General features: G+C 44.0%; 1 protein-coding gene across 3 annotated transcripts in view; it reads right to left on the reverse strand.

The window, feature by feature from the left end:
• LRIG1 (leucine rich repeats and immunoglobulin like domains 1) overlaps window positions 1-19163 on the reverse strand; it is a 122393-nt gene that overhangs the window by 69873 nt on the left and 33357 nt on the right. For 2 of the 3 annotated variants that reach the window (XM_002758530.5, XM_035276058.3), the window contains exons 2-3: window positions 14720-14791; window positions 3290-3364 (exon numbers count right to left, since the gene is read on the reverse strand). In XM_002758530.5, coding sequence (XP_002758576.3) covers window positions 3290-3364; window positions 14720-14791 — 147 coding nt within the window. The remainder of the gene's footprint in view (window positions 1-3289; window positions 3365-14719; window positions 14792-19163) is intronic. The other variant, XM_035276057.3, reaches the window with a different exon arrangement.

Consider the following 19163-nt stretch of genomic DNA (forward strand, 5'->3'; position numbering starts at 1 on the left):
CGCTCCCAAGGGTGCCAACCAGCTCAGGAGGGCTCTATGTCTGGGAAGGCAGCCTGCTTCTGCATAAGCAAACGAAACACAGAGAAAGGGCCAACTTCCAGAGGCAAAAGTCTCTAATTACAGGTGTCCGAGCTGAAAATTGACAAACCTGCTACTTCTGTGAAACATACAAAACAACAATGGTGGCTACTGGTCAGGGGTAACTATGTCTTTTGTGACATTACTGCCCCTGCTCTCAACTTTCTGGTCACAAAGCGAATATACAAGCTTTGTGGGTATTTTACCATCTGCTTCAACTTCCTCATTCAACAAATGAGAAAAAAGCAACATATCCCAGGTCACAACTACATTAGAGACAGCAGGACACACACCTGGCCCTGATTTTTCCCTGAAGCATCTGCCTATAAACTTGTCCCAAGAAAGTTGTCCTGGCTCTTATCACTCACATGGCCTCAGCATACATTTGCTCTATTCTCTCTGCACATTTTGATTATTTTTCGGATCCTCTGTCTGCCCACAAAAATGGAATAAGAATCTGAGGATTAAGGACTGCAAGCATCTAACTATTAACTACCACATTTTCAGACCATGTGTTGAGGCTTCTGCTTCTCCCTGGGACAACCTCTGGACCACAAATGCAGGGGCCCAGAAAGTGCCTACTAAATATTTACAGAACACGTGATGCCTTTCAGTTCACTAGTTCCGAAAAGTAACAGACGCATCAGCAAAACCTGCTGTTCAAAGCCTGGATGACTAGAATCATCACGTGGTTGGGGCTACTAAGTCTTCTGCCTTCATTGGTTAAGATGGGGAAGGTGGTTCTTTGGCTGTAAAATGATGCTCATCCGCTGCCTGCTCTCTTGTTTTTTCCCTTGCCCTCTGCATGGTCCACTTGGGAAATACAGAAAAGGCATGAAGGATTATCAATAATCCAGCTGCCCAAATGTCACCCTGCTAACCTAACTTTTGCCAGCACTGAATCCAAGCATCCAGTCTAAGAATGGGAAACACAGGCACCTCAGAGAAAACCAAGATAAAGACCCTTCAGTTTCTATCGTTTCAGAGAAATCACTGACACAGTCAGATGGTGCCCAGGCCAAAGAGCTGGCTGCCAGTGCTAACCTGCATTTTCCAAACTGAATCCAAACAGGGAAAAAAAATTTTTTTTTCTCTTGCTTTACATATTTCAATGCTGTCTAATGGAATAGCAGGAACAAGGCCAAACAGCCTCACTTCTCTTGGCACTTGGGCCAAGGAACAGAAATGTATTTTTAGTCAGCAGAGCAAGGTGCAACTAGAAGTGCCACAGGCCCATGGGGCAAGCTGGGGGTCCTGCCTGCCTCTGGCACAGTGTGGTTGAGAGTCACCTGCCATGCTCCTGCCCTGCATGCATGGGGTTAGATAAAGGAGTGATGCAAAGGTATTTGCATCCAGTCTCACTTCCACCTCTCACTTTTGCAACTTAGAAGAACTCCACAGAGGCTCAGTTTCTTCTCTGATAACACAGAGATATTCTCTGAGGCCCCAGCTTCCTTACCATGGCAGGGACAAGAGAAGTTACATCAGCATTTCTCCAACTTGAACTCGTGGACCAATGGCCAGGGCTCTTGTTAAAGGAAGCTTCTGATCCAGTAGGGTTGGAATGAAGCCTGAGCTTCTATATTTCCAACAAGCTTGAAGCAAACTCAATACTGATGGTCCACAACCCAGGCTTTAAGTAGCAAGGAGCTCCCAGCATCTTCAGGAGCTTTGCTTTATGGACACACAACAGGTTATCACAACCCCATTAGCCTCACATAAGATGGACTCATCGATTAAGCCAAAAACTAAACACCTTCCAGATGCTGGGCCCACAGACCAAATGGGTACAAAATAAAGTCAGACCTTTGCCTACCCATCAAGGGAACAAAAGGCCTCAAACCTTCCTTCCAGCACTTCACAGGAACAAGGACTGACTCTTAAGTCCTGTGGCTTTAAAGGTGAGATCTGTCAAGATCTAAGGAGCTATGTGACAACCAGCCACCAGCCAATAATGGTAACCACTATTTGTCAAACACTCACACATGATGCTAGGAGCTTCATATACATTCCACTCCCTGGGCCTCACTCTCCTCACATATATAATGGGTCAAAAATGCATTATGTAAATGAGGGAAAAGAGGTTCAGAGAGTCTAGGCATCTGTCCAGGGCACAGAGAATGAATTGCAATTCTAACCCCCCAATGATCTTCTGCAATCCCACAATGCCATGAAAAGAGTTAAGCCCAAGACCGTGTTTCACAGGGACACAGCACCTCCTGAACACAGCGTGTCCTGCCAGCAAAGATCTGAGATCCCAAGTTATGCCAGCTCTCTTATTAATAGCACCTTCCTGCAAAGTTTCTCTGCTCACCGTGCCAAGCCTCAGCATCGAGAAAAGATTCATACAGCAAACGAATTATAAAACTAGCAAAATCAAAATAAAATTAAACTATGCAAGCCTAGAGTGGAAACAGGAAATTCAGTGTGAAAAGGGAGGTGCTCTGCTGGGGAAGCTGCCAATAAAATCTGGCAGAGAAAATTGTTAGACTCATGGCTGGTTTATCTGGAAAGTCTTCTGGGTGAGTTTAAAACAGGCAAGCTCCTCCACCTGACTGCTGAAGAAACAGGGGTAGGACCAGTGCTCAGTTCTCTAGCAAAGACTTATAACAGCACAAATGATAGTATCCCCAATGGGTACCTTCCTTTCTTTTTAGCTAAGGTCCTTAATTTGCTTTTTCATTTCCGATATGCTGTCTATAACAAATAGATTGTATCTTACCTAACACTTGACCATGACAAGATACTTTTATGTTGATTGCAGAGGCCTGGGGGCACTTTCTTTTTCTTAAAGCCATAAAAGTAAACCAAGTCACATTACCAAATTCACTGGCACAAAGATGAGGTTGCTGTCTTATAATTCACACAACCTCCTTTAACTCCAGTTTTATTCAAAGTTGCAGCTTAACCAACCACAGAAGCAAGAAAGCTAGTTCCATGTACCTCTGGGCATTAAAAAAAAAAAAAGAAAGAAAGACCTATTTCCTTGCAAATTAAAGAAAAGGTAAAAAAAACTTTCAGCTTTTAATTCTGCAAACCCTAAAACAGCAAGCAAAGCACTTATCATGATCATTAGGGCCACATGAAGAAAGGTCTTTCTTCACCAGTGAGCACATGAATTCAAGTTCTTCTGCCACCGAGTATCAGGGCAAGGTGACAAACACCACAGCCCCACCACACTGCCCAGAGTCCCCCAAATGGCACCACTTACAGAAAGAGAGAGATGACATGCGATGAAGCAGCACCCAGGGATGGCACAGCTGTCAGCTCATTATTATTGAGGTACCTGTAACAACAACAAGAAATTAATCACTTAAAGCATTTAAATTAGTCTGAAATCATACACATACAAGAGAAATTAGAAAAAAAAACACTACTGAGTCTGCCACAGTAAACCTATATTCTAATGTTGGAGAAAAGAAAAAGAATTTAGCAGTATTTAAAGGGAAGGAAGTCATATGAGGTCACAAAAACTAGCCATTGATCACACCCATGGCTAGAAATAAACACCAAGGGGAAGCATCTCATGTCTCCCATCAGCTTCCCATTGAGCTCAGAAATGACAAGGAATAGCGAGAACAAGCCAAGATGCAGGTTCAGACAACAGTGCCCCTAAGACCATCAGTGAGAACAGTCTCTGTGGGCTGAAACCTGCTCTTGCCAAGGGCAACATGTATGGAATAAGTGCCAGAGACTCATGCCCTGGCTCACATGCAGTTCTGAGGGCCTTGGGACACGTGGGGCCAATTATTTCAGTGCTTCATCTGTGAAATAACAAGGGAACTGGACTCGGAGACTCTCTTCCATTTGAGGTTCCAGCTGGACTCTGATGCAGCCTCTGGATGCATCTCCCAGGAAAATGAACATATATGTGCACACTTTTGTGTACAGAGACTCTGAAAATTCTCCACAGAGGAGATTTGCTCTCCAAGCTCCCTTCCTGCTCAAATAGTCTAAATTTGTATTTCCACAGTTAATACCTCTTAATGGAAGGGGAAGCCCATGAACCACAGCACAGCTCGCCTGGTCTGCCCCCAGAGGCTGTGCAATCTGGCCTCCTTACATGGACATGTATTTCCAAATCTGGGAAAAGAATCCAAAATCAAACTTGCAAAGTGAGCCTAACAATCCTTAAGAAAACCAAAGCACAGTGTTCAGGCTTTCTGCCAGGTGATGGACTAGAAAGAAACTGTATTTGCGTCGCAAAGTCAAGAGGATAAAACTGGATTCTCTTATTCTCAGCTATTTAAGGGAGGTATGTGTAACATACAGCATCTTGTTTCTGTTTGAAGACAAGGCAACTGAAATGACAGCTGTACTCATACAAGTATACAGCTAGCATGTGCTTGAACATAATCTGGTTGTCTGCCATCTTTTATAGAAATGAATAGGAGAAGGGGGGAAAAAAAAGGAAAGGCCTTGAATTATCCCATTTGCTTTCTTCAGTGCCAAAGCCAGTTAGGGATGAAGCTTGGCAATTACTGGGCTGTGGGACATAGAATGCCTGTTTCAATAGCTTCATGGCTGAAGCATCTGGCAGAGAGCAGGCAGATCCGTATCATGAGGCAAATCCTTTCTCTACTTAAAGGGCCCTTGTTTGTGTGTTGAAATAGACAATTAATTACTTTAACAGTCTCTTATCTGACTGCCCCTTAAATCAGATTGTTTCTGCTTCACCTTTTATCTCCTCCAGCCCTGCTGTGATCCATATCCCATCCTCACTCAGGGACACTGAAAACTCCCCATTAGCCTTAATCTCAGCTAATAAATTTTCATAGTGCCCATCAACACACCTATTATTACGAGAGACCCCCAGGTTTTATCAGAGCAAGAAAAACTATGGTCAGGACCTGCTGCCAGTCAGGCAGCTTTGCCTAAGAACTCCTCATTGCTTAGTGGTTTATTCTAAAACACAGAGGATGGTGGTAACAAAAACAAAAGCAGGTAAATTAATGAAGGCTGACTATCTGCCAGGCACAGGTCTAAGAGCTTTTCAGTATATTAATGCATCTTTACAGCCCTAGGAAGTGGGTCCCAGGAACATTCCCACAGCACCAATGAGGAAACTGAAACACAGATGTTAAGTAATTTGACCAAGGTCACCAGCAGTAAGAGGCAGTGGCCCAGGATGGCTAGCCCCAAAGTCTAAGTTCTTCCTCATTACCTTCAATTTCCTTATTACAGCAAAAACTCAACATGCCTCATGCACTTTCACCATCACAACAACTTTGAGTCAGGTACCAGGTAACTACTACCATTCTCTACATTACAGGTAAGTTCTCCAGGCCAGTTTAAGTCACTAGTCTAGGGTCACACAACTAGAGAGGACACAGTGAAGAGCTGAAAAAAGTATGACTACAAACCAGAGGAGAGCAACCAGCTCAAAGGCCGGCAGGAAAGCTCATAATCCCTTAGGTAACAGTGCAGTTGTTTTTCACCCAGCTTAAGATCTCACTTGATTTTAAATCTGAAACAAAGAGTAAGGACTTCTCCACAGGGGGCTACGCCTGATGAGCCTGACAAGCTGCTCCACCCAATTTCACAGAAATAAATGAACAAGGGAAGGGGGCATCATGATATGTTTAATCATGACAGAACTGCTGCAAGTGGAGCATACAGAGGCAGTGGACCAGTGCTGGAACTTATCTGGGCCTTGTATGTGTAGATGAGCAGCCCCACGCCAAGAGGCTCAGTCAGAAACAGTGGGCTCCGACTGCAACAGGGCTGCCTGACTTATGGGGAGGACAGCTGGAGCCCCAAGGAGATGCTCTGCACTGTGAGCTTACTTCCAGATCATTTCTACTGAAAAAAGAACCGCTGTTCAGAGTTAAGTCTGTTAGCTGCACCACTGCTGGCTCCCTCTTTGTTCACTCTGTCCCCTGTTGAAACAAGAATACTCTTCTCAGAAGGCAGCAGAGGCCCAGCTCACTCTGAGATGCAACGAACTCCTTGCCAGACTGAAATAGAGACTGGTCAAAAATAGCACAGCTGCAGCTTCGAGGGGAAAGGCACTCAGGAAGTTTAGCAGAGTCTCCATGAATAAGGAAATTTTAGGAATTAAAGATTGTGCCTGGTGAAAACTTTTTTAAATATCTACGGTTGTACAGTCTTCTATCACTTACCCCCTATACACCATCCCTCTGCAATTTACTTCCCCTGACCCCCATCTCCCCACAAAATTTACTTCCATGTAAAGCCCTAAAAAAATGTCTCCAAAATGTCTGGCCTCTATTACTAAAACTTTTCCTGATGATTCGGGATTAAGAAGTGCCTCAGATGCATCAGATCATGAATCATGGCCAGACCCTGGGGCTGGAGAATGTGTAGGTAAGGTAAAAGGACTTCCTGACCCCAGGACAGAACCTGGGGGTGGGTCCTTTCTCAACTCAATTGGTAAGGCCAGCTTGGACCTTCTGGTCCCTCAGCTTTCTTCCAAAACTTCCATTTAATTGGCTGAAAGGAAGTTTTACATTTTGTAGGCTGCAAAATGTGAAAAAGGATATTTCAGAGTACTCTATCATCATCATCAAATTTGGCTTCAACAAACAATGTCAAAAAATAAATAAATAAAAAGAAAAAAAAAAAACAATGTCAAACCAATGCAGAAATAGTGCTTTTTTTTTGAGATGGAGTCTCGCTCTGTGGTGTCCCAGGCTGGACTGCACTGGCGCGATCTTGGCTCACTGCAACCTCTGCTTCCTGGGATCAAGCGATTCTCCTGCCTCAGCCTCCTGAGTAGCTGGGATTACAGGCATGGGCCATCATGCCCAGCTAATTTTTGTATTTTTAGTAGAAATGGGGTTTCGCCATGTTGGCCAGACTGGGCTTGAACGTCTGACCTCAGGTGATCTGCCCGTCTTGGCCTCTCAAAGTGCTAAGATTACAGGTGTGAGCCACTGTGCCCAGGTTTTTCTTGCTGTATTTATTTACTTACTGAATAGCTGGCATAAAAGCACAGAATAAAGTTTTCAAACCGTTTCAAAAAAAAGAATGCACAGTGAAAAATAAAGCTTCCTTGCAGTTCCATCCTGTGGTCTGCCTCCAAAGAGCAGCTCCTGCTACTAGCTACTAGAGATGTGTATGTGTCTTTCTTTTGCACAAATGCATGTGTATTAAACAGACTGTTGAATACCACCATTTCCCTTTAGTAATAAACCTTGGAGGTCTCCAATATTCTTTTAACTAGTGGCACAGTAGTCCTCTGCTGGTAAGAACAAACCATAATTTGTCTAGCCAATCCACTACGAGTAGACATAGGGGCTGTTTTTTGATTGCTCCCAAATACAGACAGAGCTGCAATTAATAGTAGTCAAAGTTGGGCAGGGGCTGAAACTGCAGTTGGTTTTGTTTCTTAAAAGGGTAAATGCCATCAGTATCAGGCAGGAATATGGGTTTTGGAAGCAGGGCCACTTAATCAGTGTTATTCTGCTTTAGTTACTAGAGAATAATGTGTACTAACTAACTGATTTGGTGAGACTTTATGATATGTGGTTTCTACACAAGATGGCCAGATAAAATTATTTCAGTGTAGGATATAATTACTTTAACAAAATAATCAATAATAAAGGTGAACATTTACTATGTGCCAGACTCTAAGTTTTCTACGTGCAATATCTCACTGAATGATACGCTAACACTTTGAGGAAAGTACTAAATTATCACCTCTCCTTAAGAAAGGAAACTGAGGCACAGTTACAAAGCAGGGATTATTAGGATGGGATTATACAGCTCAGATGTTTAACTCAGATCTCAGTTCAATCAACTCCAGTTCTACCCCTTATCAATCCAATGCTAAGTATGTCACTCAGCCTTGCTGTCCCTTACTTTCCACTTCTCAAGAATGTAAAAACTACAATTACCAGCTTTGTAGGGGTTTGGAAGGATCCAGCTAAAATAATGAAACCTAAGATCTGAAGATATAGACAGATATACAGGATATGCTTAAGAGGTGGCAGTAGGGCCAGGGGTGGCGCTTCACACCTGTAAGCCTAGCACTTTGGGAGGCCAAGGCAGGGGGATCATTTAAGCCCAGTACTTTGAGACTAGCCTGAGGAACACACGATGAAACGCTGTCTCTATAAAAAATACAAAAAATTAGACAGGGGTGGTGGTGCATGCTATAGTCCCAGCTACTCGGGAAGCTGAGGTGGTAGGATCGCTTGAGCCTGGGAGTTCAAGGATGCTGTCAGCTATGACCATATCACTGTACTCTCGCCTGGGCAACAGAGTGAGATCCTGTCTTTACAACAACAACAACAAAAGAGGTGATAGTAATTCACAGCCAAAAAGCAGTACCCCAAAATGACAACCCTCATTATTTCACCCTCTCCCTAAACATACTACCATCCCCCATGCCCCCACTCACACATACCCACTGTGGGGAGCAGCAGCCTGACACAGAGTGGGATGAGCCACAAATACCCAATGGCAGGGCACACTTGAGGCTTCCTCTCCAAGTCAGTGGCCCTGGCAAGCACATGGCAGCACCCACAGCAGGCACTCGCAGGCCAGGCGGCAGTAATGTGATCCGAAGCAGTTTCTACAGAGGACTGTATAAATAGCTCCTCTTATTAATAGAGAAGCCTGCTGGTCAGGACCCCGGCTGGAGGTACTCCCTGGTGGGCTTTCCTCAGGGCTGTGGGCAGTGAAGGCTGTGTGGCTTGGACACAGCTGCACAAGTGTCCTCATGCCCTCCAGGGGCCTTGTCTTCTCTCTCCAGCCAGCCTACAGTGTCATGTGGTTCTGAGGCCTTCAGAATAAAACCACTGCTAAACCACCGCCTGCTGTTCTGCCAGCCTGTGGCTCCATTCTCACTGAGGACTCCAGACCGAAGGCTCTGCAGGGTTTGGGAGAGCTGACAGCCCAGGCAATGCTGGAGACTGGTTAATTTTGAAGCAATAGCATGTCAGCTATGATTTTTTTTCCTTTCTTCAATATCCTTCCCCACCTCCCCACCCCTCACACCTGACAGCCTCTTTCTATCTCCACGACTTTAGAATTCCCTTAGGGAAAGGCCTGGGTCTTTATGAGTGAGAAGTTCTACAGTTCTAGGCACCAGGGAATTCATCTCATCCATCCCACAGAACAGGGAGTGACACTAGGGACAAGAAGCCATCACAATGGTAAAATGTTCAACCTATCAGCCTGCAAAGATTCGTTTCTAAACAATGCACCCAGGTTGGAGGACTGTGCAGTTCCAAAAGCAGCAGGAGAGAAAAACGATACAAATTCAACGAGCTCCTCCCAGGTGCAAGGCCCTGTGCATCATCTTCATAACCATAATAACATCGACAATGTGTTATGATGTCAACGTTACAGAAGAAAGAAAGAAGACCCTGAGGCACTAAGTAACTTGTGCAGGGTCTTAGGACTCTAGTAAGGAGAGAACCAGAACTCAAACATAAGTCTGTTTGCTACCAAAATGACAATTTTTCCCACTATATCATATCGAATCCCTAATAGATGGCTTCTATCTTAACCCCTCGACACTCAGAAGGTATGTTGCTGCAGAGCGTGTGGACCAGGATTACACTGGAGAGCATGGGTCAAGTTCTACCACTCACTAAGGCAATTTCGGCCAAATCCCATGCTTCAGTTCCTTTTCATCTTCAGTTGACTATGAGGGTTAAGATGAAGGATGTGGAAATTCAAGGTAGTATAGCTTCAAGGTTAGCACCGGTTTTGAGTTCAACTCTCAGCTTTACCAACCATGTGACACTGTGAAGTTTCTCTAACTTTTCTAAGTATCTATTTCCTCTTCAAAAGCAGATAAATTCCTTTTATTATTCTTACATTTTCTTCAGAGACCGGGTCTTGCTCTGTTGGGTGGAGCGCATGGTGTGAATGTGGCTCACTGAAGCCTCAACCTCCTGGGCTCAAGCAATCTTCCAGCCTCAGCCTCCCAAGAACCTGGACTACAGGCATGGGCCACCATGTCCAGCTAATTTTTTGTAGAGACAGGGCCTCACTTTGTTGCTCAGGCTGGTCTCAAATTCCTGGGCTCAAGTGATCCTTCTGCACCCAGATGACAACATGCTTACAACGAAAATGTTTTAAGGGGCTGGGTGCAGGGGCTCAAGCCTGTAATCCTAGCACATTGGGAGGCCAAGGTGGAAGGATTACATGAGGCAAGAGTTTAAGACCAGCCTGGCCAACATGGTGAAATCCCATCTCTACTAACAAAAATTAGCTGAGTGTGGTAGTGCACAACTGTAATTCCAGCTACCTGGGAGGCCGAGGCATGAGGATCATTTGAATCCAGGAGGTGGAGATTGCAGTGAGCTGAGATTATGCCACTGCACTGTAGCCTGGGTGACAGAGCAATACTTCAGGAAAGGGGTGGGGGGGAGGGTGGGAGAGAGAGGCGGGGGAGAGAGAGAGAGGGAGAGGGAGAGAGAGAGAGGAGGGGAGGGGAGGGGAGGGGAGGGGAGGGGAGGGGAGGGGAGGGGAGGGGAGGGGAGGGGAGGGGAGGGGAGGGGAGGGGAATGTTTGATATCAGGCTGGGCAAGATGGCTCATGCTTGTAATCCCAGTACTTTGGGAGGCAGAGGCAGGCAGATCACCTGAAGTCAGGTGTTCGAGACCAGCCTGATCAACATGGTAAAATCCCACCTCTATTTAAAATATAAAAATTAGTTGGGCGTGGTTGCAAGCACCTATAATCCCAGCTATTCAGGAGGCAGGAGAATCACTTGAACCGAGGAGGTGAAGGTTGCAGTGACTCAGGATCATGCCATTGCACTCCAGCCTGGGAGACAAGAGTGAAACTCCATCACACAAAAAAAACAATAATAATAAATTTTACATTACAGAGTTGGTGTTATGGTTAAGTGATGTCATATTCCCCAAAGGTTTATTAGCACACTGCTGCAATTACTGTGACTGTTCCTAAGCAAGAAATATATTTTTAAAACTCAAAACCAGTAACTAAAATGAAGGACAGGTGGCAGTGCTCAGTTCAAGAACTGGGTGGGACATAAACTCTAAGAAGTGCTGAATAAAGCCTCTGCAAATCACAGGGGCCAAACCAAATGAAAGGTGAAAGCCTGTCTGGCCAAGGAACAAGGGGAACAGGGAGTTAGAACAACACTGAAAATGCTCACTAGAGCATATACCATGCCTGCCTCTGATGGACAAGGCTCGCTGATGGTTGAAACCATAAAAGGATCTAGCACCTGGCCACATACTCCTGCCCAGGCACAGTGGCCCTTAGCCTGTTCCTTTCTTGAGGCCTTGTACTTGTAGTGCTCCCTGTCCTCATCATTCACACCTGCTCAGTCTGATCACCCTGTTTCCGTTATCGTGCCTCTAAAATTCTGCATACAAAAAACATGCCCATATTTCTCTGTTCTATTTCCCCGCTACCACTTATCTCCAGTAAGTCTTCCTGGTTTCCTTATTCAGTCCATGGCTTCCTTCAACTTAATATAAATTCAGTGAGAGGAGAGATTTGTCTGCAGGGCCAGAATTGGGTGGGGAAGGGCACAAAATTTAAGGGACAGCCAAAAACCCAGTCACCAGGACAAAGAATATATTAATCAAATATTTTTAAAATATCAAAATGAATCCAAAACAAAATTCATGATGAACAAAATATGAAAAGTTTCAATCAAGACAAAAACAGCAACAGCAGCTTGTCAAGCCATCCTGGAACCAGAGGCAAAAGGAAAGGAATCAGTATTACTAATTCTATCTTGATCTAAGCTTTTTACATTGGCATTGTTGTTGTCTTTTTGTTTTTTGGCATTCATTTTAACTGTCAAAATGCTGTATCAAAATATCCTTTATCTTGACTGCTGAGTCTTTGGTGTTCCCCTAAGTTTTGCCTGTGTTGGACATCTCACTTGTCCCTCCCCTGTCCCATCCTTATTACTGTCTTCTTCATTCCTATAGCCCCAGTACCCAGAACAGCTCCTGGACAGAGCAGATGCTCGAGTAAGTGTTCAATGAAAGCCTGAATGATGCTAGAGAAAATTCCTCAATCCTATAAGAAACCACTAAGTTTAGAGATACACACAGAATTTGAATATATTCTAACCACAAGCATTAAAGACAGCTTGGATCAGGGAAAGCACTGGGTTACAAACCTAACCAGTTCCATGACAGACTGGGTTTATTATCTGGGTGACTACGATGGGCTGAGCTGAGTTCCCCTAGAGTTTGTATGTTGAAGCTCTAACTCCCAGTACCTCAGAATGTGACTGCATTTGGAGATGGGCCTTTAAAGAGGTGATTAAGGTTAAATAAGGCCATATGGAAGGTCCCTGATCCAAGGACTGGTGTCTTTATAAGAAGAAGAAATCGGTCAAGAAATCGAGACCATCCTGGTCAACATGGTGAAACCCCGTCTCTACTAAAAAAAATACAAAAAATTAGCTGGGCATGGTGGCGCGTGCCTGTAATCCCAGCTACTCAGGAGGCTGAGGCAGGAGAATTGCTTCAACCCAGGAGGCAGAGGTTGCAGTGAGCCAAGATCGCGCCATTGCACTCCAGCCTGGGTAACAAGAGCGAAACTTCGTCTCAAAAAAAAGAGGAGGAAATCTGGACACACAGAAGAGACACCATGCATGCATACAGAGGAGAGATCACGTGAGGGCACAGTAAAAGGCCTCGGAAGAAACCAAACCTGCCCATACCTTGATCTTGGAGTTCCTGCTCCCAGACTGTGAGAAGATGAATTTCTACTGTTTAAGGCACCCAGCCTGTGCTATTTGTTTGTTATGGCCGCAGCCTTAGCAAACTAACACAGTGACCCACTTCAAACTTCCTTTCCCCTGCAACAGGCTCACTGATCCTCTGGGAGAATGAAAGTCCTGGAGAAAGCATTTCCAAGGCCCCTTCCTGCTCTCATGCTTCTTTAACTGTGGAAGCCTACACCTTTTTTAAAAAGACACGGAAATTATAAATGCCAATCTGGAGAATTTGGAGATGAGGGTATGGAATGCAAGTATTTACAAATTATACCAGCTGATGAAATTAAAGTTTCTTTAGATATGTCATCAATAATGGAATCAAAGAATAATAAGTAAGCCCAAGTACAGTGGCCCGCCCTGTAATCCCAGCACTTTGGGAGGCCAAGGCAGGCAGATCATTTGAGGTCAGGAGTTTGAGACCAGCCTGACCAGCATAGCAGAACCCCATCTCTACTAAAAAATTAGCTGAATGTGGTAGCACACAACTGCAGTCTCAGCGACTCAAGAGGCTAAGCCTTGAGAATCGCTTTAACCCAGGAGGCAGAGGTCGCAGTGAGCTAAGATCACGCCATTGTACTCTAGCCTGGGCCACAGAGTGAAACTCTGTCTAAAAAAAAGAATAATAAATAAGACTTTTATTAGGTACTTACAACAAAAATGTGTGAAAAACTTACCTAATGATGTCTAATAAAATAAGTACTGGGTAGATAATATACGGAATAATATATACTATGTATAGTAGTTTTACACAAAAACTAAAACAGGGCCAGGCACGGTGGCTCACGCCTATAATCCCAGCACTTCGGGAGGCCAAGGCAGGCAGATCACCTGAGGTCAGGAGTTTAAGACCAGCCTGACCAACATCGAGAAACTCCATCTCCACTAAAAAATGCAAAATTAGCCAGGCGTATTGGCACATGCCTGTAATCCCAGCTACCCGGGAGGCTGAGGCAGAAGAATGGCTTGAACCCGGGTGGTGGTGGAGGTTGCGATGAGCCGAGATCATGCCATTGCACTCCAGCATGGGCAACAAGAGCGAAACTCTGCCTCAAAAAAACAAAACCAAACAAAAAAACAAATAAAAACACTAAAACCAGATATTCAAAAAATTTTCGTTTATATGATAAAGTATCTTATATAAGGCTAAGTAACAAAGACTGATATAAAACCATAATGTACAGTTTGATCCTAAAATTGCATATGCAAACGTAATAGTTTTTACTAGGTATTCACAATGGGTATGTCTGGGTAAGAACACTGGCGATTTTCATTCCTCATACATTTCTATAGTGGCGAATTTTCCTACAGTATGTATACTAACACATATGTGAAGGTTTCTATAAAGTCTCCATGGAACTAAAATTCCTGATAACCCTAACATCCACATCAAAAACAGTTCTTTACATTAAAAGGAAGAAAAGATCGTAGCCTGATTTAAAAGACATTGCAAGGGACAGCAAGCCTAGAGCTCCAAAGGCAGTCATGCCTCGCTCTGTATGGCAGTGGAGGCGAACAGGTAAGCCTCTATTGTCCATCCTTCTATAATTGTACTTCCTGGGAAATAGAGGTGGGCTGGCATCACATGTCACTGTTAAGTGGGCTGCTCAACCTCCCTGGGAACTGTGAGAAAATACCAGCCCAGGTGTGTCACTCCTGTTACAAGGCTTCCCACAATAGAAGGACTCTGCTATACACCCACCATGCGCCCAGGATTTCCAGGAGCTCTATGCCTACTGAATTGTAACACACCCTTCACGGACAGCCTAGGAAGAGAGAGCCTACAGTAAGGGAGAGATAAGCAGGATTAGAATTTGTCAACAGAGCCCATACACAAATGTTTCTTCCTACAAGTTTGGACTACAGATCTAGGGGAGTGGGCGACGCTTCAATATGAGAAGATTTTCCCAAATCTTCATCCTTCCACCCGCCAGAGGTTTGGGGAAGACTCACACTTCCTGTAGATTCAGCAAGTCCTCAAAACCAGCAGGGTCAATCTCAGAGAGTTTGTTGTAACTCAGGTTTCTGGTAGAGAGAGAGAAAGAGGAAAAAAAAAAATGGAATCAACACTAGGCATCATACCTAAGATTCAGAAATCTCTTCTTCTCCTGTCTCCCCAACCCTCAAAATCCTAGCCCTGACCCCATGATCAAGTGTCAAGTATCCGTATTGATACTGAGATTCACAGACATACCCCTTCTCCACCTACATCCATAAATAAGTCACTCCAAGCAACTCTGTGAAAACCCAAATGACCCGAGGTTGGCTAAACCCAAATGAATTTCAATCAGTATCATTTCACTATTCAGCAACTTTGAAAGAAATTCTACAGTGAGCCAGTCCTCTACCTACATTAAAGTGTCCTGGTCCAAATGCTTTGCACCATATCAAGTCCAAGGCTATTCTTAAGGGCATTTTTTAAATTAATGTTTTCCTAAGCCTCAACATCACGCAGTAGTAAAGGAGAAAAGGGAAAAAGAAAAGAAACCCTTCATTGTCTAAACCAGTGGCTCTCAACTAGGGATGACTTTGCCCCCCAGAGGACACTTGGCAATGTCTGGAGACATTTCTGGCTGTCGCAACTGGTGGCAAAGAGTGGGGGGTGTTACTGGCATCTGGTGGATAAAAGCCAAGGATGCTGTTACAATGCACAGGCAACCCTGCACAACAGAGAACTGCCCAGCCCTAAATGTCAAACCTAGTATTCAGAGGTTGAGAAACCCTGGTCTACACAAGAGCTTAAGACTAAAAATTGCACAGACAAATAGTCAAAGTTCAAGTGAGTATTTAGAAAGTGAACACTGTAAGATCCTGAATCATAAGGCTACTTATGAACACAGTATTCCCCACCTTCACAGAATAAACCGGGAGGAACAGTCACACAGGAGAAAAGGGCCAGTTAGTTGTTGGAAATTCTTGTTGGTGTTAACCATAGGCAGGGAAAGCCTCAGGTAAGCAGCTTTCTCAAGATGACAGTCTGTGTCAATGGTTCAGAATTACATCTCTCCCTGCTTTATAACCCAGCCATACCCTTAGAGGTAGAAAAAGAGCAAGCTGGACACTATTCCGTTAGGTGACCACAATCCCAACCAGACCAGCTTCATCTTTCAGGAACAGAAGCCGCAAAGATGTGATCCAAATGGGCCCTAACTTTCTTTGCACAGAAAGTAATCTTTCCATACCTCCAAAGTCTACCCAGCCCTGTGTCTGCCAAAGAGGTTAACATTTTTCATCTCAGCTATTAATTCCATTGACATTACTGCCAATTAACAGTACGACGAATTGTGAGTTTAAAGTTTCCAGTCTCAGAAAGTGTCACGTACGTCGCAACAATCTTTTAAACTTACTCCAGAGACATTTCAATCAATACTAACCTAGAGCTGAGAGCCATTTCACTGTGAACTCAGAGACATTCATCTAAATAAAAGTCAAACTACACTTGAAACTAATGGTACTTCTGTATTCATGGTACAGCCTGAATTAAAAGCAATTTGTCCAGAGATTATGCTACCATAAAGATTGAAGGTGGTGGTGCTTTAAACAGCATATTGAACTCAAGTTTGAGCTTGTCTGTGCCTGGGGGTATTTATTAGTGGGTACCCAGAAATCCCAACCAATTCACAAATTGAGAGAAATCCTCCACATCCAAAAAAGGACTGAACAAGGGTGGGTGCAGTGGCTCACGCCTGTAATCCTAACACTTTGGGAGGCTGAGGCGGGTGGATCACAAGGTCAGGAGATCGAGACCATCCTGGCCAACATGGTGAAACCCTGTCTTTTTAAAAAAAAGAAAAAGGACTGAATAAACTGAGATTTTCTTCTGTTTTGAGCAGATTATGGTAGAAAGGGAGATGGAAATATTGTTTCTTAGTGTGAAGATACTGTGAGTTTACAATGACTGTAACTTTTGTATCACTATAGGTAACAGGAGCTGTGAAGCCAGAAGAGTTATTAGACAAAGACTCAGAAACCACAAAGGCAAGAGCTTAGAGGACAAACAAGTAAGAGAGACCTGGTGACCCCAACTGGTGTGTAACAAAGCCCCACCTAAAGGGGCATTTGCTTCTTGTTCCCTGAAACAAGGGCCAGTGTAATCTCAGCTTTCCAGAGAGGCTCATGATCTGAATTCATGATTTGTTTGGCCCATCCAGGGTTGCTTTATTACTCAAAAAGAAAAAAAAAAAAATTTAAAATATTTCATGAATCTGCAGGCCACATTTGGCTCGAGGACCGCCAGTTTTTGCCTCTGATCTGGGCCACTGACACTTGAAGCCATTAGGTTCAAAGGGAACAGTGTGTTCTGGCTTACACATGAGGCCCGGGTGGAGCTAGGGCTCACCAGGTCTTAACGCAATTAAACTGATGGCTGTGTTTGGGACTATCTGAAATGAGATCACTTCCCTCATTTCCCACCCAGCAAGTGTCCACAGTCTTCAGCAACTTGGTATAAAACCATTTAAGTCACAACACCCTTGGGCTTGTCTTTCCATTAAAGAGCAGGCAAAATGTATTTACATTTCAAATGTATAACATTTCAAATGTCATGTTTAACATTCAAAATGTATATAACATTTTCAAAAATGTTATACACATTTTGCTTTTTAGATAAGGCTACTTGAGTAAAGGGTCTTCCATTCCAGGACAATCAAGAAGCCTAGCAGTATCAGGACTTAACACTGAGATGCCAACAAGCAGCAACAGAGATGAGACTCTCAGAAGTGGAAGCGTAAGTTCTCACAGGGTCAGCCGGAATGCAGCAACTTTTACAGAGTTTCAGTGAACTAGAAAAGCCACCTATCAACATGCAAGTGTTAGGGTGCTGCCCAGAAAGGGTGATTCTCCTCTCACAGCACCTGCTGGCAAAACAGAAGACAGCCACTGAAGCTCACGTCCCTTTCTGCTGTGCTCAACGGGCCCTCCCGGTTTTTAAGTCCGGGAGAATAAGGGACTGAGGAGTGGAGACAGTGCTGTGGACCCTTTATAGGTTGACTAAGAAATGAGGAAAATATTTGCTATATTTTCCCCAAGGAACTACAACAGGAAACAAAATCATCAGAGACACTTTCTTGTTGGCCCAATTCAAGAAGACAAACTCTGAGCATAAATTTTTTTGCAGGGGAGGACTGGTCTCGCTCTGTCACCCAGGCTGGAGTGCAAGTGGCATGATCTTGACTCACTGCAACCTCCGCCTCCCAGGTTTAAGCAATTCTGCCTCAGCCTCCAGAGGAGCTGAGATTACAGATGCCACTACATTAGGCTTTTATTTTATTTTTTTATTTTTCATAGAAACAGGATTTCACCATGTTGGCCAGGCTGGTTTCAAACTCCTGACCTCAGGTGATCCACCCACCTTGGCCTCCCAAAGTACTAGGTTTACATACATGAGCCACTGCACCTGGCCTGAGCGTAATTTTTTTTAATGTGGTAAAATACATATAACATAAAATGTGCCTTTGTCACCATTTTTGAGTGTACTATTCAGTGGCACCAAGTACCTTCACACTGTTGTGCAGCCATCACATGGTTGTGTCCATCTCCAGAACTTGAGAACTTTTTCAACATCCCAGACTGAAAGTCTGTACTCATTCAACACCAGCTCCTCATTCCCCTCTGTCCTAGCCCCTGGCAACCACAATTCTACTTCTGTCTCTAAGAATCTGACTACTCTAGGTACCTCAAGTTGGTAGAATCATAGAATATTTGTCCTTTCGTGACTAGCTTAATTCACTTAACATAATGTCTCCAAGATTCATCCATGTTGTCACATGTGTCAGAATTTCTTTTTTTTTTTTTTTTTAAGAGACAGGGTCTCACTCTGTCACCCAGGCTGGAGTGCAGTGGTGCAATCAGAGCTGACTGCAGTCTCAAACTCTTGGGCTGAAGTGATCCTCCTGTTTCAGCCTCCCAAGCAGCTGGGACTACAGGTGTACACACCACCACACCTGGCTAAATTTTATTTTTTTAGTAGAAATGGGGATCTTGCTATGTTGTTGCCCAGGCTAGTCTTGAACTCCTGGCCTGAAGCCATCCTCCCACCTCAGCCTCCAAAATGATGGGATTACGGGACTGAACCACTGCATCTGGCAGAATTTCATTTCTTTTTAAGGCTAATATTCCAATGTATGTATATACCACATTGTGTGTATCCATTCATCACAGATGGCATTTGGGTTGTTCCTCCCTTTGGCTTTTGTGAATAATGTTATCAACATTGGCATTTTTTTTTTTCCAAATTTAAAAATTTTTTTAAACTAAGTTTTTTCAAGCCTTTTCATTGTTTACAGACAACACTCATTTCTCAATAATTAAGGAAATACACTTAGCCCAACAGCTCTGCAGAAAGGAGTGTGAATTCCCACCTGAGATCCCAAGAACAATCAAAGGGTTAATCAGTGAA

Source organism: Callithrix jacchus, chromosome 15 (genome assembly GCF_049354715.1).
Source record: "Callithrix jacchus isolate 240 chromosome 15, calJac240_pri, whole genome shotgun sequence".
Classification (NCBI taxonomy): Eukaryota; Metazoa; Chordata; class Mammalia; order Primates; family Cebidae; genus Callithrix; species Callithrix jacchus.